The sequence below is a fragment of the Pongo pygmaeus genome, chromosome 21 (assembly GCF_028885625.2).
Source record: "Pongo pygmaeus isolate AG05252 chromosome 21, NHGRI_mPonPyg2-v2.0_pri, whole genome shotgun sequence".
Taxonomy (NCBI): domain Eukaryota; kingdom Metazoa; phylum Chordata; class Mammalia; order Primates; family Hominidae; genus Pongo; species Pongo pygmaeus.
Window position 1 is genome coordinate 52,696,345 of NC_072394.2, and position 21,195 is coordinate 52,717,539.

Here is a 21,195-nt window from a genome sequence, read left to right on the forward strand (position 1 = left end):
CCACAGTGCTAGTGCAGAGTCCTGCACACAATCAAAAGAATGAATGAATGTCGTCATCATCCTTAAACACAAGCAGACACAGGACAGGTCTTGCTACATTCAGGCAGAAGCCCTTACTACTTGTCTGAAGTGTGTGTCACAGTATGGAAATCGATTTCTTGACTCCTACATCAAGTTACTACTTGATTGGTATCTTCTATAATGGTAACAGATGAAAACTCAAAATGTAAACAAAAGGGAGACACCACAGCACAGTGGTTAAGAGCACAGGCTCTGGAGTCAGATCTGGTTTGGGGGTTACCAGCTATGTGACTTTGGGCAAGAGACTTGACTCCTCTGAGTTTGTCTCCTCATCTGTAAAATGGAATGCAATTGCACCTAACAATAGGGTCTTGTGAGAGTTAAGAGACATTTCTTGAGGGTTTACTATGTGTCCTCAAAAAACAGTTGGCTGGCATTATGAAGACTGGGAACTCTCACAATCAGGAAGGTCTGAAAGAGGCCCCTTTTCCCCATCCTCATTGTCTTCGTCTTTTTTGCAAAGGCCTCTGGGTCTAGTAGTGCCTGGAATAGACCAGGAGCTGACAGGCTGGCAAGGGACCTTTGCTGAATGGCCCAAGGAACTAGGATACAGGTGCACGGCAGACCTGGGAGACAGTGAAGAAAAACCACAACTGGGAAGGCTTTCCAGAGTTCATTTGGAGACTGGCTTCAGGAATGCTGGCTATACCTAGGGCCTAGTTATTTGGTTAGCCCAGAGATTGTTCTGAATGACATCTGATGGTGCAATGACTTCACACCTCACTGTCTACATTGTCATATAAATTCACACTATGAGTCTAAACAGGTTTTTGCTTACCATTTAGAGGGGTTAAACAGCATCAGAGGAGGTTCAAATATATAAACTGAAACTGGTCAAAAAAGAATAGCCACATTTCAGAAAATATACCATTGGTGAGCTTTTTTTCCGTGATAAGGCTAATATTTTTTAAAAGGAGGCACAGTGAATTTAAGACATTGACATTTATAGCCGTAGCTCGACGCTTACTCTTGGAGGCCCAATTATCATCCCTGTCCATCTTGTAAGTGTCATGTCTTCGTCATCTTCTAGACCCCAGCTAACTGTGCCATCTCCTACTCCTTTCTGGCCTTCTTCGAGTTCTTCCAACAGTCGGAAATTGCGAGGGACTTTTACTCCTAAAATAAATGGAAAGAAATTCAAGATACCAGCAACTCCAGGGGAACTTGTAAGCCTAGAGCTAGCTGCTCATTATCTCTCCCTGGGAATCAAGATGCTAACATGCAAAAAATCACGGAAAGTTACCACACCTCAAACCTGCTACTTATAAAGCTATCAGTATCAACCAGCACAACTAGAGGGAAGGGGCACATGGTTCTCTGACAGGTGAAGTGACTAGGGCTAGAAAACCAAACTTAGAAAGATACCCCACCCCTACCCCTTGGACAAACCTCCTAAGGGGCTTACATGTCTAAATGTCTATGAATTGGGGTCAACTAGTGTGAGATGAAAACCATCAATATCAGGTGCTAACAAAAGTACCCTGGAAGACAAGAGGCTAAGACTATGCTTCTTTGTTGGTATGACTCTCAAACAACCTTTAGGAGGAATAGTCACCATGGATATGGCAAATAAAAATGATATCCTCTTCATCAACTACGAATCAACTGAAGGCACCAAGGATAAAATATTCTATTGTTTTTCAATTATTTAAGTGATAGTTTCTCTTTTAACTTACAAAAAAGCTAAAAGGGAATAGCTGGTTCTCTAATTTTTTTCCAAAAATCCCAAAGCCTGGCAAGTAGCTCTTGAAAGCAATGCATGAACACACCCTACAGGTTCAAGCCACAGTACCGGGTTCAGGCTGAGGCTTGAGCCATTTGTAGGTGTCTTCCAGAACAGAACCTAGGTACTGGGGCCAGACAAGGGATGGGGCTATGGGAGGAGAGAGAGATGGACTTTCCTTCTGTGCTTGGGGAACAAATCATCTCTCCTAGGGTTGCACTCCCAACCAATCCTGCCTGTCTCTCCTTCCTCCCCCATTTTCCCTGGCATATGCACTATTTTCTCTGGAAAAAACTCAGGATCCACTCAGGATCCAGTCAAGTTTCAAGCTCTCTGCCTTGAATGCTGAGCTCTCAATTGGCCAGACTCTCAGAGACAAATAGGACTAACCATGTGACTGTGAAGAGAGGCTCACTGGAGGGACCCCAGATTGTGGGAGGTGTTGCCAGTATATGTATTTCCCAAAGTGTAGGACACATGCCATTAATTCAATTGGAACAAATATTTGAGCACTTAGTACACATTGGGGACTTTTCTAAGCACTGAACAACAAGCAGTGAATAAAACAAAAATGCCTGCAGCTTACATTCTAGTAGGAGACATATAATGGACAAAAATCAATATGTAAATTATACAGTATGACAGATCCTGGTGTTCCGGAGGAGGGAGTAATACGGGAGGGGCTATACTTTTAAATGGAGGGATAAAGGAAAAGTGTTATTGCAATCAGGTGTCATAACTAAAGACCTGAAGAAGGTGAGAGGGCATGATTTATGGATAGCTGAGGGGAAAGTCTTTGAGACAGAGCAAACAAGTGCAAAGGCCATAAAATAGAGGCTGCTTAGAGTGTCAAAGGACAGCAAGGAGGCCAATTTAGCTCAAACCAAGTGAGGAAGATGAGAGAGCAAGAGGAGATTAAGGATGCCAGCTGTTACTGAGTGACATGATCTGTCTTGTTTTTAATAGGATCCCTCAGACTGTTGTGTGAGGACGAGAGTGAAGGGAGCAAGGGCAGAAGCAGCTAGGAGGCTACTGCAATAATCCTAGCAAAAGATAATACCAGTTTGGACCAGGGTGATAGCAGGAAAGTAGTGAGGAGCGGTGTAATTCTAGGCATTTTAGAGGTCTGAGCTGTGGAGATTTGCTATCAGGTTGCCTGTGAGGTGTGAGAGACAAGAGTCAACTACAGCTCCCAGGTTTTTCGTCCAAGCAACTGAAGGACAGAGTTGGTAGTGGTATGTTAGAGGGCTTTCGGTGGTATGTGATTGAACACTTCGTTTTACAGTCATGTATTTATGTTTAAGAATAACTTACTTAGGGTAAGTAATATACTAACTTCCCATTTATAATAGTGGTAAAAGTTTCCTTTAAAATAAACGTAAGCAAAAGAGTCAGTTGATTACAAGAAAAATATTAAATAGTACTACATATGGTATTTGAAAGGAAACAGCAAAACCTGCAAGCATACTTGAACTGCTTGTTTGGAAAACACTGGCATTTTCATCTGCACAGCAGCCAACTGGATTATTCAGCTATACTGGATTAAGTCTCCTGTAGCAAACATAAAACTGAAAAATAGTGGTGACATTACAGGCAAAAAGCCAGACAACACAACTATTGTTCAAAAAGGGTTCAATCTAAATCTTTAATAATCCTAATTAGGCTGGGGGGGGGAAGTCACTGCATTACTACTGGTTAATTTATAAGCCTGCACTAATAAAAATGAACATCAAAAGAACACAGAATCATATTGATAGGAAGGCTGATGACTGAGGTACTTGTTCACAGATCGTGTTATGGGCTGAACTGTGTTCCTCTCAAATTTATATACTTAAGTCCTAACTCCCAGTACCTCAGAATGTGACAAAACCTGCTGACACCTTGATCTTGGGCTTCTGGTCTCTAGAGCTGTGAGAAATTTGTTGTTTAAGCCCCACCCAGTCTATGGTATTTTGTTATGACAGCACTAGCAAACTCATATAGATGATGAGTGACATCTTAAGGAGCTTTATAGAGTTGGTAAGGATACAGAACAAGATGTTAACAGTTGTTATCTCTGGGTAAAAGAGTTATGGATAATTCCCCCTACTTTCTCTATTTCCTGATTTTTTACAACCATCCCATGTTATTTGCATAATAAAAAACCAATTAGGAACCATTTCAACTGCACCCCACACAAGGACCTACCCAGGGCCTGTGCGACTGTCATTCCTGCTGTCCAGAAGGCTCCTTCCCCTAGGAATCCATAAGCCAAGCTCCCTCAGCTTCTTTAGGGCTTTGGTTGTCCAGCACTTCATCTCAATAAGGATCAAGTGTTCTTCTCTGAGTAGGAATCTCACTTAACAGCATTCCTTAAGTGACTAACTTTTAATGGACAATGTTTTTAATGTTACTACAACTTGGTCAGCTGGGTATGGCGGCTCACACCTGTAATCCCAGCACTTTGAGGGGCCAAGACAATTGTCTGAGGCCAGGAGTTCGAGATCAGCCTGGGCAACATGGAGAAATTTCATCTCTACAAAAAAATACAAGAATTAGCTGGGCATGGTGGTGCCCACTTGTAGTCCTAGTTACTCAGGAGGCTGAGAGGGGAGGGTCACTTGAGCCAGGAAGGCGGAGGTTGCAGTGAGGCGAGACTGCACCACTGCACTCCAGCCTGGGCGAGAGAGTGAGACCCTGTCTCAAAAAACAAAAATAAACAAAAAATAATAAATAAATTAGCTGGGTGTGGTGGTGCACACCTGCAGTCCCAGCTGCTTGGGAGGCTGAGACAGGAGGACTGCTTGAGCCTGGGAGGTCAAGTCTGTAGTGAGCTATGATCACGCCACTGCATTCCAGCCTGGGCAACAGAGCAAGAACCTGTCTCTATTTAAAAAAAAAAAAAAAAAAAAAAAAAAAGACGGGGTGCGGTGGCTCACACCTGTAATTCCAGCACTTTGGGAGGCCGAGGTGGGCAGATCCTAAGGTCAGGAGTTCAAGACCAGCCTGGCTAGTATGATGAAACTCTGTCTCTACTAAAAATACAAAAATTAGCCGGGCGTGGTGGTGTGCACCTGTAGTCCCAGCTACTCGGGAGGCTGAGGCAGAAAAATCGCTTGAACCCTGGAGGCAGAGGCTGCAGTGAGCTGAGGTCGTACTACTGCACTTCAGCCTGAGTGACAGAGCAAGACTCCATCTCCAAAAAAAAAAAGTGTTAAGACTGTCAAATAAATGGCAAAGTATAACAGCTTCTATAGTTAAGCCCTTCATTACTGAATGGAAGCTGTATTACACAAGTGACCTCTATTTTGAGTTGCTCTTTTTGGCAAGACAAAAAAAATGTGTTAGTTTCTTATGTCAGGTATTTAAATGTCAGCTGGACTATTTATAGTAGGACTATTCCTCTTGTAAACTTAAGCAAAGAGCATTTCTATGGCTGAAAGGTTACCTTTTCACCTAACAATCAGATCTGATTAGGAAATCCTAACATTCAAATATCACAAGCTTGTTGCTATTAGTTTCAAAACAGTGAATTCAAGTTATATTTTTCTGATATTTAATTTTTACTTGTGAAGTAGGGCAAAATATATTAGTAATTAATCCTATACTTCCAACATACATTTCTATTGGATTAGATATTCGAATACTTAAAAACAAGTGTGCAAAGCCCACATATACAACTGAACCAAAGAAATAAGTCAGGTCGATTTATTTTAGGCTAGGATTTGGAATAGGAATTGAGACCCGCAGAGGGAAAGGTCAGCTTTCTTTTGTTCCTGCATTATAGGACAATTCGATTCTGACTCAAGTTGTAAAGCCAGCACCAGAAACAGTTTAATAAATGAAAAACTTTGGACCGGCCAATATCTATCTGTATTGCAACTAGGAGCTGTGATATACATATAAATATCTATAACTGCTATCTACTGAACAATTACAATAAACATTTATTTCATTTGAACAGCAGTTCTCAAACCTTTTGCTCTGAAGAATGCTTTATACTCTCAAAATCGTTGAAGATCTCAAAGAACTTTTTTTTTTTTTTTTTTTTTTGAGACGAAGTCTCACTCTTGTCCCCTAGGCTGGAGTGCAATGACTCAATCTCGGCTCACTGCAACCTCTGCCTCCTGGGTTCAAGCAATTCTCACGATGTTTAATGTGTACAGAACTGGACTCCACATTTATACGCCAAAAAAAAAAAAAAAAATTTACACATTTCAGGACCACAGTGAAAAAAAGTTTGCTAGGCTTTTTACCTGCTTGTCAAAATTTTCCTATACATAAATTATCAGTAACATATAGGCACACACACCTTCTCTCAGTGTGATAGTTATCCAATACCTATCCAGCACTTCGCTAGACAATCTAGGGGCTATGAACAAAATAAAAACTGGGGTCTCCCTAACACAGTCTAAGGTGTCAGTGGGGAAACAAGATATACACAAAGGGCAATGAAATAAAACCATATCAAAACATGAGAAACAGAACCTACCAGAGGACAGTGTTACTTAGCCTTTGAGGGCTCACAGCCTTCTCTGAAATTTGACAAAAGATGAAGAGGTTGGAGCCATGTTACTACTGGACTTTACCTTAAGGGTAATGGGGGGAGCTGCAAAAGGCTCGGAGTAGGGCAAGAGATAAGGCACATCCAAGTCTCCTAGGTAATGATCAGCGTCGGGGTGTGCTACTGCTAATGTCTCAGGATATACAGCCAGAAGCATTTGCCTAGAGCAAACACTGTGACCGAACATGTGGCATCAAACTTCTTATAGGCCTGCGTGATGGAAGTAGAAGAGATGTAGAAGATAGGGTAATTAATTCAGCAGCTCACATTCATTTGCATGACTGTGGTGGTAGTTCAAAAAACAACAACAACAACAAAAAACAAAAAAACTGGCCTGTATGCAGTACTTCAGATAAATACCTGTTGAAAATTTTTAAAATTGAGTAAAAAAGGACAAAAGGTCTGCAAACCTCATTTTCTAAAAAACAAACACAAAAGCAACCTTGTATGCATCCTTGCATGTTCACTGTACTCTCACCAATGATCTTGGGGTGTCATGACCCAGAATCACTCACTTAAGGATACCTGGTCTACCACTCTGTTTTTAAAAGACAGGTCAGAGTAATGGATATATTACCTCCCACATGCGCCACCATGCCTGACTAATTTTGTATTTTTAGTAGAGACGGGGTTTTTCCATGTTGGTCAGGCTGGTCTTGAACTCCCGACCTCAGGTGATCCGCCCACCTCAGCTTCCCAAAGTGCTGGGATTACAGGTGTGAGCCACCGTGCTCGGCCGACAATCCTCTTAAAAGTAAACTAGGTGCCCTCGCTCTCCTACCAGAAGCCTACTCTTGGCCTCCCGTTGCACCTGCAATCCACCCAAACTTGTCACCTGTCCAAGAGAGCCCCACCTGCTTCGCCAACATCATTTTGTGCCACTCTGCCTTGCTCCCCCAACCTCCTCCAGCTACACCAGTCCTTCTCTAAGTTTCTGAAGAGGCATCCTTACATCCTGCCTTTGCATTTGTGAGTCCCTCACCCTGGAATTCTCTGTCCCAGAGCTGTGAATGGCTGACTGGTTCCCTTGTCCTCAACCAAGGGTCTAACTGTCCATTCCCTTATCTTGCCTTATTTGTCTTCATAGTACTCATTGCCACTCGACATTGTAAATATATTCGGTTTCACTTTATTGGTTGTTTCTTGTCTGTCTCCCATCTGAACATAAGCTCCATGAGAGTAAAACTTCATCTGTTTTGTTCACTGCTGAATCTCCAATGTATCAGGGTGTTTTGCCCTCTAGAGTAAGCACCCAAATACTTATTGAAAGAATTAATGAATGACTAGGTATTAGCTAGGAACAGTATTTCAGAATGAACAACACTCAATCAAAATTCTAATTCTGGTTTATTTTTGAAAATACAAGAGAGAAACATTCACAGCACCATTATCTGGGAGTCTAACATTATAAGGATTATTAAAGGGGCTTAGTATGAATTTTAAAGCCTAAGAACAGTTATATATTAAGAGGCAGAGTCCCACTCTGTTACCCAGGCTGGAGTGCAGTGGTGTGATTTTGGTTCGCTGCAACCTCGGTCTCCTGTGTTGAAGCGTTTCTTGCACCTCAGCCTCCCAAGTAGCTGGGATTACAGGCGCCTGCCACCACGCCCAGCTAATTTTTGCATTTTCAGTAGAGACGGGGTTTTACCATGTTGGCTAGGCTGGTCTCGAACTCCTGGCCTCAAGTGATCTGCCCGCCTTGGCCTCCCAAGGTGCTGGGATTACAGGCATCAGCCATCGCGCCTGGCCTGACTATAATAATTTTAAAAGCTATAAAGCTTAATTAGAAGCCAGGCGGTCAGGAGAGGCCCTCTCAGAGCCCCCAGTCCTGGTCCCAAACACCTTTACTTCCACACAGGCCTGTGCGGTATGTTTTCTTTACATTTGATTTTCTTCCTTTTTTATTGTCTGACTCACTCTCTAAGTTTCTCAAGTCAGAGCTGTGACTCATTCAATCCCGCCTCCCCAGAATCTGGTATGCTGTCTGGCACATAATGATACTCAATATCAATAAATGTTTTCTGGTTGAAGAAATGGCAGTATCAGGCTAGGCGCGGTGGCTCATGCCTGTAATCCCAGCACTTTGGAAGGCCAAGACAGGCGGATCACGAGGTCAGGAGATCGAGATCATCCTGGCCAACGTGGTGAAACCCTGTCTCTACTAAAAATACAAAAATTAGCTGGGCATGGTGGTGGGCGCCTGTAATCCCAGCTACTCGAGAGGTTGAGGGAGGAGAATTGCTTGAACCCGGGAGGCGGAGGTTACAGTGAGCCGAGATCGCGCCACTGCACTCCAGCCTGGGCAAAAGAGTGAGACTCCGTCTCGAAAAAAAAAAAAAAAAGAAATGGCAGTATTTCCTATTATAAACTCTAATCTACTGGGTCCAAAATATTGGACACTGTTGCCATATAATTAACATACCTGGCCGGGCGCGGTGGCTCACGCCTGTAATCCCAGCACTTTGGGAGGCCGAGGCGGGCGGATCACGAGGTTAGGAGATGGAGACCATCCTGGCTAACACGGTGAAACCCCGTCTCTACTAAAAATACAAAAAATTAGCCGGGCGAGGTGGCGGGTGCCTGTAGTCCCAGCTACTCGGGAGGCTGAGGCAAGAGAATGGTGTGAACCCCAGGGGGCGGAGCCTGCAGTGAGCCGAGATCGCACCACTGCACTCCAGCCTGGGCGACAGCGAGACGGAGAAAAAAAAAAAAAAAAAAGAACATACTTAAGGTTTTTATTTTGAGATAAGTAAAATTTGGTAACCATTTCTAATTTATTTTTAGAGATGGAGTCTCAGTCTGTCACCCAGGCTGGAGTGCAATGGCGCAATCTCGGCTCACTTCAACCTTCACCTCCGGGTTCAAGCGATTCTCCTGCCTCAGCCTCCCGAGTGGCTGGGATTGCAGTCACGTGCCACCATGCCCAGCTAATTCTCATATGTTTAGTAAAGACGGGGTTTCACCATGTTGGCCAGGCTGGTCTCAAGACTCCTGACCTCAAGTGATCCACCTGCCTCAGCCTCTCAAAGTGCTGGGATTACAGGCATGAGCCACCGCACCCAGCCTAGTTTTATTTTTAATAAATGAGAATTTTAGGAAAACTTAAAATTTTTTTAAAATAAAGGAAAACTGGTTTCTCACCCAAATTACACACGTCAAAGAATTCTTCACTATAAAATGAACTTTGTTTCATAAAATATATATGAAAGCAAGTTACTAATATTTCAAACCATTTAAAAACTGCATACAAAGTTAACACATCAATATTTTCTACAAAACAAAAGAGCATTTAATTCCAAATGCCCTAACCACACCCTAGTTATAGAACTTCAGGGTCTACTCCAGGGACATAAGTCCAAATATTGTTGGAATTCAGAGATTCTGCAGACTTCAGGATGTATCAGTGACAAGTGAAAAGCTCATCCTATTCTAAATAGAGTTTAAATTCAAAATCATGGTACATTAAACAAAACATTTTAGTGAATATATTAAAAAATTAAACCTACATATGCCAAAGAACAGAAGAAGCACAACAGATGAGAAAACCCAAGAATACTCTATGTTTTGGTCCTCTAGCACTTTATAATCAATTGAATCAACATAAATTTTAAGATTCCCAATATTTCTCTGTGAATCTGACACCAAAAAGGCAGCTGGAGAAACAGCATCAAGTGACAATATGGAAGACATAAAAACGGACTCTTATAGGCCAGGCGCGGTGGCTCACACCTGTAATCTCAGCACTTTGGGAGGCCGAGGTGGGAGTTTGAGACCAGCCTGGCCAACACGGTGAAACCCCATCTCTATTAAAAATACAAAAATTAGCCAGTTGTGGTGGCACATGCCTGCAAACCCAGCTAATCGGGAGGCTGAGGCATGACAATCACTTGAACCTGGGAGGTGGAGGTTTCAGTGAGCTGCGATCATGCCACTGCAGCCCAGCCTGGGCAACAGAGACTCGTCAAAACAAAACAAAAAGGACTCTTATAATCTTGCAAAACCAACAGAACTACAGGCTCTATAACAGCTAGGAAGTACACTAGGAAAATCTATAGCTAATGATAAGTATAATCAAATAGACTATGACTATTAAAAAGTGAACTATGAAAATGCTAAAAAAAAAACTTCATGAAGGTGCTAAAATATCATAGTAATCCAAGACTTTTTGAAGAAAATATTTGTTCCTATTATTTCAGAATCATTCTTTCCAGAAGGCTTTTTCCTGGATCTGTGTCAGTATCAAAAGTCAGCCGGTTATTCTCTTAGCTAAATATAAACTGAAAAGTCAGCAGTTGCAGGATATTACAAAGAAAATATGGCAACCAGGTTGAAAAAGCATGAATATTTGATGGAGCTTTACACCACGCCACAGTAAAACATTTAATGCAGTAATCTGAAACACAGCAACATATTAAAATATTTATGGTACAAAAAGGATTCTGAAGTCCTTTAAAACATCTTTTGGGAAAATCATGGCCACCAAGCAGCAGCTATCACAGCATGTCAATCTTGGAAAACCCTGGCCTAGGTCTTGAATTAAAATGGTAAAACTGGCTGGGCGTGGTGGCTCATACCTATAATCCCAACACTTTGGGAGGCTGAGGTGGGTGGATCACCTGAGGTCGGGAGTTCTCGAACAGCCTGACCAAGATGGAGAAACCCTGTCTCTATTAAAAATACAAAATTAGCTGGACATGGTGGCGCATGCCTGTAATCCAAGCTACTCAGGAGGCTGAGGCAGGAGAATCACTTGAACCTGAACCCGGGAGGCAGAGGTTGCGGTGAGCCAAGATCGCACCATTGCACTCCAGCCTGGGCAACAAGAGTGAAACTCCGTTTCAAAACCAAAAAAAAAAAAAAACAAAAAACAAAAAAGGTAGAACCTCAGAGGTTTCTCCTGAAAAGAAAGCTGCTAGTTAAAAATGGCTTGGTTGCCCATGCAGGGAAGACAGTGAACTGAGCTAGAAATCTGATACTGCTCCCACTTATGAGGAGGTATGGAAGGTGATGCACTGGGATTCAACGTCCCTGAAAACTGGACATAAAGCCATAAGCAAGTAACTTTTATTTCTGAAGAATCGGCCAAGTGTAGTCTGGCTGTCTAGTTAGCCTGCCCAGGAGATCTTTTTTTCTCCTTCTCTAGAGCAATGGTTCTCCAAGTTAGTCCCCAGACCTGCAGCCTGGACCTCATCACGAACTCGCTAGAAATGTACATTCTCAGGTCTTCGGCCCAAAATACCTGAATCTGAAACTCCAAGGGTGGGCCTAAGAATCTGACAAGCCCTCCAGGTGACTCTGAGGTATACTAGTTTGAGATCCATTGCTCTAGGGGAATTCTAGGGAAAGAATTAGTAGCAACCTGTCATTCTTTACAGTCCAGCCACGTGACAACAGCTAGTGACAGAATGCAAGACCCTCTGTTCTGCTGCTAGGGTCAGTGACCAAGGCCAAGCATCAGATTTTCTTTGACAAAGGGGGAAACAAGATGTGGGAAATGAGTCAGGACAACTGGAGAAGGGGAAGATGGTTAATTCTATGATCAAGTACCTCTATAAATACCACCAAATAAGGATAAGAGTTTCAGTTTTTTGAAAGGCTGAATAGCCACTTTTGCTTCTGCCCTATCGGATACATTGTTTCTCCATAAATTGTCAAATGTATCCATTTGGCTACATCAAAGGGATCCTGAATTAACTCACTGCAACATTCACAAATATTTACTGAGTACCTACTATTTTGTCCAGAACTGTGCTGGTGCTAGGGACACAGCAGAAGTTGAGACAGAATCTTGCCCTAGTGAAAAGGCATAGAAAATACGCAATGAAACAACACTTCAGGTAAGGTTAAGCGCTTTAGAGAAACAGAACAAAACAAGAAGCTGTGACAATGACTAAAAAACTATTGAATGGAGTGCTCAGGCATGGCCTTTCTGGGTAGCTGCGACCTGAAGAACAGCAGTCAGGCCCATGAAGATCTGGGGACAGAGCAAGATCAGAGGTGTGTGATACCACATGAAGTCAAGGCGGCAGGGCCTTGTGGGCCACGGAAAAGGGATGGGTTATTCTGTAGTAAGAGCAGTGGGAAGGGCTTGCTGAAGGGGAGTGGCAGTTTCTATTTTACGTCTGTGAAAGATCATTCTGTCTCCTGTATAGAAAATGGAAAGGGTAAGACTGAAAGCAAGAGGCTTTTTCCATCTTCCAGGCAAGAGAAAGATGGTTCTGGTTAGATTAGGATGACAAGAGTGGAGACAGAAAGGAGGATTTGGCATTTAGTTTGGGGTTACACCTACTGGACTTGTGACAGGGTGGATGTGAAGATGAGGAAAGACTACTACTTGAGAGGCCATTGCTATCTACCCATGAATAAGCTAATCAGCCAAGGCAGAAATAACAGACATGCCAATGGCTGAAGATGCTTGCAAGGCCTACCTCAGAGAATAAGAAATGGGGGCTGGAAGAACGATCATTCGGCCAAGAGCACGTGTCCTGAAGCAACACCATCCCAGAGCACCCAGGCTCTGCACCTCAGGCTAGTCACTCCTCTCCTGGCCTGTTTCCTCACCTTCACAATCGATACCTGCCTCAATGGGCTGCTGTGACAAGTGAGATAATGTAGTTAATACAGTGTCTAGCACTTAGTAAACCCAAGAGTGCAACTTAAAAAGAAGTCTGATGGCTTGCATGTAAATAAGGATGAGGAACTACTTTGTACATGCCATGATGGGGCTCCAAGCCCAAGAGGTGTGAGTTATTCAGTATAAAATATAAGCAAGAGCTTCCTGAAAAAAGGACCTCACTCTCCTTGGACAGCACATAACCCAGAAGAGGACAAACAGTGGCCAGAGATGCTATAAAAAGGGTTCCTGAAACGGGTAGCTGTAGACACTTCTTACTAAAGCCCTTTCTCTCTCCAAGATTAAACACTCCAAGACTTAGGAAGAACATATCCCTAAATCCATGCCTTTTCCATTTCCTTCCTAAGGTACTGGAGCAGGCTGGTGAGGGAACAGGAGTTAAAAATGCCTGGGCTCTAGTCTGAGCATCACCAGTGTCCCTTGGCTTTTGGCTCCTCCCTCAGTAATGTGGGTGGATACTGCCCCTGGCTGGTGACCAGGCTATGGAGAGTTAGATGAGAAAACATCACAGGTAAGTCGAAGTCTGTGGGACACTCTAAAGCACTATCCACAATATAACAGTCATAGTATTCAAACATTTATTTTGCCAAATGTGCTGCCCTGAACTTCACTGTGCCCCTTCAAAATTAAGCAAAGGATTCCTGACTTCATATTTTGTATTCCACTTTTATCAAATTACTGCAGAGCTACAATTTGGGGGGAGGTGGGAGGGACAGAGATATGAAGAGAAAAGAGAATGTGGTGGGGGAAATAGAGTGGTTTTCAGTTAATGTGAAGGGGGAAAATCATGATCATCAAAATTAACGTTGGTAATCCCTTAAGAAAATAATAGCTTGCAGCTCGGCACAGTGATTTACGCCTGTAATCCTAGCACTTTGGGAGGGTGAGATGGGCGGATCATGAGGTCAGGAGTTTGAGACCAGCCTGACCAACATGGTGAAACCCTGTCTCTACTAAAAATACAAAAATTAGCCAGGCGTGGTGGCGCGTGCCTGTGATCCCAGCTACTCAGGAGGCTGAGGCAGGAGAATCGCTTGAACCTGGGAAGCAGAGGTTACAGTGAGCCGAGATCACGCCACTGCACTCCAGCCGGGTGACAGGGCGAAACTCTGTCTTAAAAAAAAAAAAAAGCTTGCACTAGCCCAACAAAGCCAGTTTCCCTCCATCACTGGGGCAGGCTGCTATTTCTTAGGCTGAGCACAATACGAAGCTGTTCTTTGAATGTAGGGCCCATGCTGTACAAAAGGCACTTAATTACAATTGGCATAAGATGCTCACACAGTGAGACACACAGGAACTGAGAACTAAGGGACTGTGAGTTTTCATCCATTTCCAGCTCTCTCTGGGGAAGACCCTTGAATGGAAGGGAAGACTAATCTCTGCTGCCCACATGGTTAAGTTTTTATAAGCTGAATGTGCATATGAGGCCACTCTGAGGTATGCAAATTTAAAATCATGCCCCACCAGGGCTTACCCCTCTGGCGCTTATTTTCTGATTAAATGTCAGGGAAGCTCGTGGGCTGCTGAGTGAGAGGAAGGGCCTGGTAACCAAGGGCCACTATTTGATGTGCTGCAATCCTGGCCAAAGCAGGAGGAAGTCACCCGTCATAACATGGGGATTCTGAGGATCTGTGGTGGGCTTTTCACAGTTCCACCCTCTAAGACATATGTAGATATCACACATTGCAGAACCAAAGGAAGTGGGAAGGCGGTGTAGCCAAAAGCTGAAAGCAGTGACCATAAAAAACTAAGTTCAGCCCTTACAGGAACTCAAAGGCTTCACAGCTGTTTCCTGGCAACCAGAGGCACAGATTAATCAAGAGCCTCACTCTAAACCTGACTAAGGAAGGCCTCGGGGCCCTGACCACACCTGCAAGACTTCTCAGGGTTAGAAAGCAGAGAGGCCTGTACACTCATTTTAGTTTAACCCAGTAAGGTCTGCTTTACTCTTAGCACCCTGCACTCTTTTCGCTGCCTAGGGACGAAGGTCAGATCTTATCATACTCTTTTTAAGACTCTTATTCATTCATTCAACAAATATCTACTCAATGCCTACTTCATACCAGACACTTGTTTGATGGCTTCCCCTCACACCATCTCAAATCCAAAGCCATGTCTCTCCAACTCATCTCCTTAACAAGCCTTGCTTGCACATGAAGGCCTTTTATCCTGTTATTTCAACATGCCAAGCTCAGTCCCGCCACAGGACCTTTGCACTCACAGCCCACCCTCTCTCCTGCCTGTGACACTGTAGGGTTGGCTCTTTCCATTATCTGACTCAGTTGAAATGTCACTTTCCTGACCACCTCTCCAGACACTATCACATCACACAATTTCCTCCATAGCACTTACTGCTATCTGAAATTGTCTTATTTACTCCTTAACAGCCTTCTCTCCCTGACTTGAATGGAAACTCCTGAAGGACACAGACTATGTCCATTTTGTTTGCTATCCACGATGGGACATAATAGGCCCCCAGTAAGTATCTGTTGAATAAACAGACAAAAGAATTTTGGGAAGTCCATTTTAGGGCACCTCAAAGCCTGTCCTATGTTATCTAAACCATGCCAAGTGCTCTTGTATTCCACTAGACAGCAGCTGACATTTTATCTGATCATCACCATAGCCATTTATGAAGCACTCACTTTTTAACTGTCAGGGTCTGGAGAAGTTAGAATCGGGCAGCTGTTAACCCAGATTGTAGGTAGCCAACCGAGTGACTGCAAGCAGGGCTGAGCTGCAACAGCACCTTATTGCTGGCTACCACCAGCACACTGGGCCCCTTGGTTTATTACGACCTGGTAGGAGTGTTATTCTGGTGAGAAGTTTTACCCAGCAGTCTGGCCTGACTCAGAATCTCTCTTCTGGGGGTGCCTGGGGCAGCGTCATGGTAAATGAATTGACTCAGCACTGTTCCAGCTGAAATCAAAATCGAGTAAAAGGATTCATGGTCTCCGCTATTCTGCAAGAAGACTCCACTGTTTTAAACGCAAAAGGCAGCATCTTGTGGTGGGTCACTTCAGTCAGATCCCCCACATTCAATTTCTTTTATACCTACCACAACCATCAGGCAAGTATGGATCCTTGAGAACGCAGAGGAGCAACATTTATAAAGAATTCCCCTCACCCTATTTCCCATGTATCACCAATTCCTTCCCAACACTGCTGCTGCTGTGGCCTTAAATATCCCAATGATTGCTGTACTCAGGCTGGTGTCCCTGCAGCCCCACAGTGGGGAACACTGTGGCCCTGTTTGCTTCCTCCATCAGAGAGGTAACCCATTTTCACCCCATCTCAGAGAACCTCCTTGGCCAACTTCACTGCCAGGCACCTGAGGGTGCAGCCTCACCCAAGAGTTCCCATTTCATCTATTCACCTCCCCACTCCCATCAGCCAGTGGGGAACTTCTGGGCTGAACCCACATATTTGTCCCAATTATTAAAGGAGTCGATGAGAGTGAGCGTCTCCACAGAAAGAGACACTTCTAGAATATGCTTCCCTCACTCAATTCAAAAAGAGGAGACTTTTCTCCTTTACAGGAAACATCTCCGGAACCCAACCTTTTCCACTCCCTCATTTCAGGGGCTTCCCTCAGTTGAATCCCCACTCCCAAAGAGACATCCTCGGGGTTCCCAATTCACCTGTTCTCCCTCATCCAATATCAGAGGCTTCCACCAACTGCCCCACTCGGACCTTGTCCCCTGAAACCTAACTTGGAGCAATCCATCTGTATCCTCGAATAGGAGACTGGTAATGATGGGGTCATTTCACTATCACCGCTATTAGGTCCCTCTGGCATCTGAATCCTTTTCCCTCCTCTGACTTATCATGCGGAGATCCCCTTCATTCTCCCCAAAAGCAGCCGTTCCAAGGCTCCTCCTTTCTAGTCAACATAGCTATTTCCTCAGCTAACCCCATCTCTAAAACTAACGCCGGAGCCGTTCCCTCAACAGATAGGGGATCCTCTCAAGTCACCCCCTCAGGATCCCATTTCTTCCTCCCATCCAGCCTGAGGGGCTTCTCTGATGTCCCCTCGAGACATCCCAAGGCCCCCCTCAGCCGCACCCCTGGCACCCAGTATGGGACTTCCATCCGCTGCGGGGCGCCTCCTCTAGGGGACCCCTCGATCGCCCCTTAAGAGTCGCCAGCCCCGGTATCCTCAGGAGTGCCTCGGAGCTCGCTCCTCGCCCACTCCGGCTCCCCCAGACAGCGCAGAGGGCCCTCACGCCTCCCGGGGGAGACTCAGGGCCTCGCCGCGCCGCCCACAGGCCCCTCAGCCCCCCGCCCGTGCTTCCGGCCACCGCCTGCTCCTCCTCCCCCGGTCAGGCCGCGCCGGTGGCTGCCGCGGAGCCCAGCGGACAGAGGCTGCGCGGGGACCCTGGCCCCGCTGCAGGAGCCTTTGAGGGTCCCCGGCCCCCGGCCCAAGCTCATGCCCCCTCGGCCGGCCGGGCCCGGCGCCCCCGCTCACCCGAGCCCGTGGTGGCTGCCATCTTGCGTCGCTGTTGCTTGAAGGCCGGCCCCTTCTTCACCCCCCCGCCCGTCCCCTGGTCCTGATGCGCAGGCGCGCGCGCACGCACATACGCCGCCGCTGACGCCGGCTCCGGAGACCTGCACGACCCGTGGCCTGGGAGGCTCTTTTCCTTCCCTTTTAGAGAAAGGAAATATCTGCGTGCTCGAGGGCCCAGCAACCTGCAAGTCCCCCCACATCGGGTGCGAGGGAGGTTGTGATGTGCTTAGTGAGAAGGGCAGGGGTGACTAGGCTTGGGAAGGCGCGATTGTGAAAGAAAAAGAAAAGATAGCTTCAAACAAAAGCGCCGAATTCGCTTGGGGCTTTTTCCTGTCTAGTTCCTATCTAGATCCTCACATCTCCGCAAGGTCAGAATTAATGTGAAAAATGCAGCCGAGAGAGATCAAGCGATTTATCTAAACTCAGCTGTTAAGTGGCAGAGACAGGCAGAATTTTAACCTCCAGGTTCAAATTTTTTGAATCATCACCCTCCAGGTCAGATGATCTGGCTCCTAGGATTGATGCTCCCCGGCCAGAGAAGGCTTGGAGTGGGTGCAGCTAAATGATTTAGGGGCATTAAGGTGGCAGGGAAAACATTTGCTAACCATCTACCCAATTCATTCATTCATTCATTCGTTCGTTCATTCATTCATTCAACCAAACAAACATTAAGCACCTACTATGTACCAGACACTGCTAGGCGCTGGGGATGGATAGACATCTCTGAAGAAGCAAATCGCTGCTTTCAGGGGCTTACATTCTAGTCGTAGACAGCGAGTAAATAAACAGGAAACTATAATTCTGATAGGGTAGAGATAAACCAAGAAAAGGGCAGCAGAGGATGGTCAGGAAGGGCCTCCTAAGGTGGTCATATTTCAACAGAGACCGTAACAATGAGGAGGTAGAGGGAACAGCTTGTGCAAAGGCCCTTGGGAAATATTTTTGCAAATAAATAAACCCAAGAAGTTACTTCTCCTTTATTATAAATTGTCTGAGAAGCCCTTATATGGATGTAGACACTGAGGCTGAGAGAGGTGAAGGGACTGGCTTAAGGTCACAGAGCAAAATACTGGCAGGAGGACCAGGACTCTAAACATAGAGGGACAAGGAAGCTGGAAGCCCTCACCCAGCACATCCAATTCATCACCTTTGTCTGACAGCAATGCCTACTCTGCATCTCTCCGCTCCATTCACTTATCCACTCAGGGCAAGCTGCCCTTATCTCCCACTTGGAAGACCCCAGCAGCTTCCATTCTCTCCCGTATGGTCCATTCTCCATATAGACCAACATCTGCTCAAAACACCCTCCAGCTAAAGCCTTCAGTGGCTCCCCATTCCCTCCGGATAAAATACAAACTTTACAAGTTGAGTGACCATAGAATTATCACCTAATGAGGACACACATCAGATTAAAAGGGGACCTATTATAATCTCACCAGGACAAGTGGAAACCAGGGCTCTCCAGGGCAAAGCAGGATGCCTGGACACCCTGTGCACAAGGCTCTGCACCCAGGGCAGGGACGAGGATGGGTTGGTCAGATTTAACGGGGCTTTCACTCAGGTCCTGACTCTGCACTTGCACAGCGCTGCAGGTGAGTGACTCCTTAAAATCTGCACCCTAGGGCAGGGCATGGTGGCTCCCAGCACTTTGGGAGGCCGAGGTGGGCAGATCACCTGAGGTCAGGAGTTCGAGACCAGCCTGGTCAACATGGTGAAACCTTTTCTCTACTAAAAATACAAAAATTAGCGGCGCGTGGTAGCATGCACCTGTAATCCCAGCTACTCAGGAGGCTGAGGCAGGAGAATCGAGTGAACCCAGGAGGCAGAGGTTGCAGTGAGCCGAGATCGCGCCATTGCATTCCAGCCTGGGCAACAGAGAGAGATTCGGTCTCAAAAAAAAAAAAAAAAAAAAAATCTGCACCCTAGGTACCTCACTTGCCTCACCATAGCCTTGGCACAGCCTGCACCTCTGAGACTTTCTGTACCTCTGCGGCGACACTGGCCCTTTGCAAGCCCCCTGGAACACATGCCCTCTCCCACTTCAGGGGCTTTGCCTGTGCTGTTCCCACTCTTCAGTTCTCAGATCCAGCACCATCCCCTCAGGGAAGCCTTCCTCGATTCCTCCAACCACATCAAATTCAGCTATAATTAGCTCTGAAAGTGCCAGCACTGGCTACAGGTGAAGCAACTTGACTTTTCGTGTATCACGTGATACAAGTTTGCTTTGGGGAGCACAGAAAATACTTGCCCTGGACTTGGGGTCACTGTAAAGCACCAGTAGCAAGTGGAAGCATTTGGGTTCCTAAGGTGGACTCACCTTTGCAGTGAAATTTTCTAGGTTCAAGTCTTCCTTCATCACTCAGTTTGCTTTGTGACTTCAGGTAAGACGCTTGAACCTCTCCTGGCATCAGTTTCCCCTTCTATGAGGATAGTAGTATCAACCTCATAGGAATGCTGTGGAGATAAAATGCTTTCCTAAAACCCCTTGGCACAGGGAGGAGGAAGGGACACAAGAAGAGCTGATAATTACCAAGCCGTTACATCCAGTTTTTAATCCTCACAACTCGATGCAGCAACTCCTGTGAATATCCCCATTTTTAGAGATGAGAAAACTGAGACTCAGAGCTAACAGGTGGAGGATGAGGATTAAAACACAAGCCTTTTATCTATGGTGCCCGTAAATGTTTACTCGCATGGATTCCTTGGCTCTTGTAGGAAACTTCTTGCAAGTAAAATTGACAATAATAATTCCCATGCAGAGCTCATCGCAGGAAGAGGTTAAGCGGGACAGCCCAGGGCATGCTGGTTGTTGTAGTCTAGCATTGGCGCGGTGCCTGGTGGGAGTTGTAGTACGTCCCGCGCACACGCTCCCTCGAAGAGGTTCTGCCCTATTCCTGGACGTCACAGCCGGTCCCCAGAGCGGGATTCCTTCCGGCGCCTGCGCCTGATCACCGCTCTGCGCTTGAGCTGATAAACTCAGCTGATGGGATAAGAGTCTTGTTTTATCGGATTTTGGGGAAGATTAAAATGGTTAATAGAACTAGAGAATTTAGGAGAGGGCTTGGTACTAAGTGCAATATAAGTATTAGCTGCTATTATTACTTAATCCTCAATGAACCTTGCAAAGTAGCTGTTACCATTTCCATTTGTGAGATGAGAACACTGAGACTTAGAGGAGTTAGATGGCTTTTCCAAGGTCACACAACAAGGAAGGAGTAAAATCAGTTTTGGAATCCAGTTCTCTTTACCCTGTGTCACTCGCTGGCTCTCCCGTGATGAGGGAGGTGGAGCCTGGGAGGTTTTGAGCTAAATGTGGGCAGGTTTGCCTTTTTACAAAGTGCATCGTGCTGCCATGAGGAGACAGGGCGAGGACACCCAATTGGGCAGCAGCAATATTGGTAGCAGGGAACCCAGAGAGAAGGCGTGTTGGGCACTGTTTACCGCCAGTCCAGTCGCCATGTCCTCCCATGGCGGAGTGGGTGTTCGGAAACTTTCCCTCCCCTCATAAAAGCTGAAGAGTGGAAACTTTCCCTCCCCTCATAAAAGCTGAAGAGAAGGTTGGGCGCCCTGGCTCACACCTGTAATCCCAACACTTTGGGAGGCCAAGGCGGGCGGATCACCTGAGGTCAAGAGTTCGAGACCAGCATGGCCAACATGGCAAAACCCCGTCTCTACTGAAAATACAAAAATTAGCCGAGCTTGGTGGC

General features: G+C 45.6%; 1 protein-coding gene across 9 annotated transcripts in view; it reads right to left on the minus strand.

Annotated features, from left to right (window-relative positions):
- Nucleotides 1–20,357, minus strand: part of UBE2V1 (ubiquitin conjugating enzyme E2 V1) — a 34,848-nt gene extending 14,491 nt beyond the window's left edge. For 2 of the 9 annotated variants that reach the window (XM_054466506.2, XM_063659332.1), the window contains exons 1-3: nt 20,019–20,357; nt 19,806–19,942; nt 1,049–1,197 (exon numbers count right to left, since the gene is read on the minus strand). In XM_054466506.2, coding sequence (XP_054322481.1) covers nt 1,049–1,197; nt 19,806–19,896 — 240 coding nt within the window. In that variant the 5' untranslated portion in view covers nt 19,897–19,942; nt 20,019–20,357. Of the gene's footprint in view, nt 1–859; nt 879–1,048; nt 1,198–6,372; nt 6,394–17,449; nt 18,374–19,805; nt 19,943–20,018 lie in introns of those variants that run through there. The other 7 variants (XM_063659335.1, XM_054466507.2, XM_063659333.1 and 4 more) reach the window with 7 other exon arrangements.
- Between the last annotated feature and the right edge of the window lie 838 nt (nt 20,358–21,195).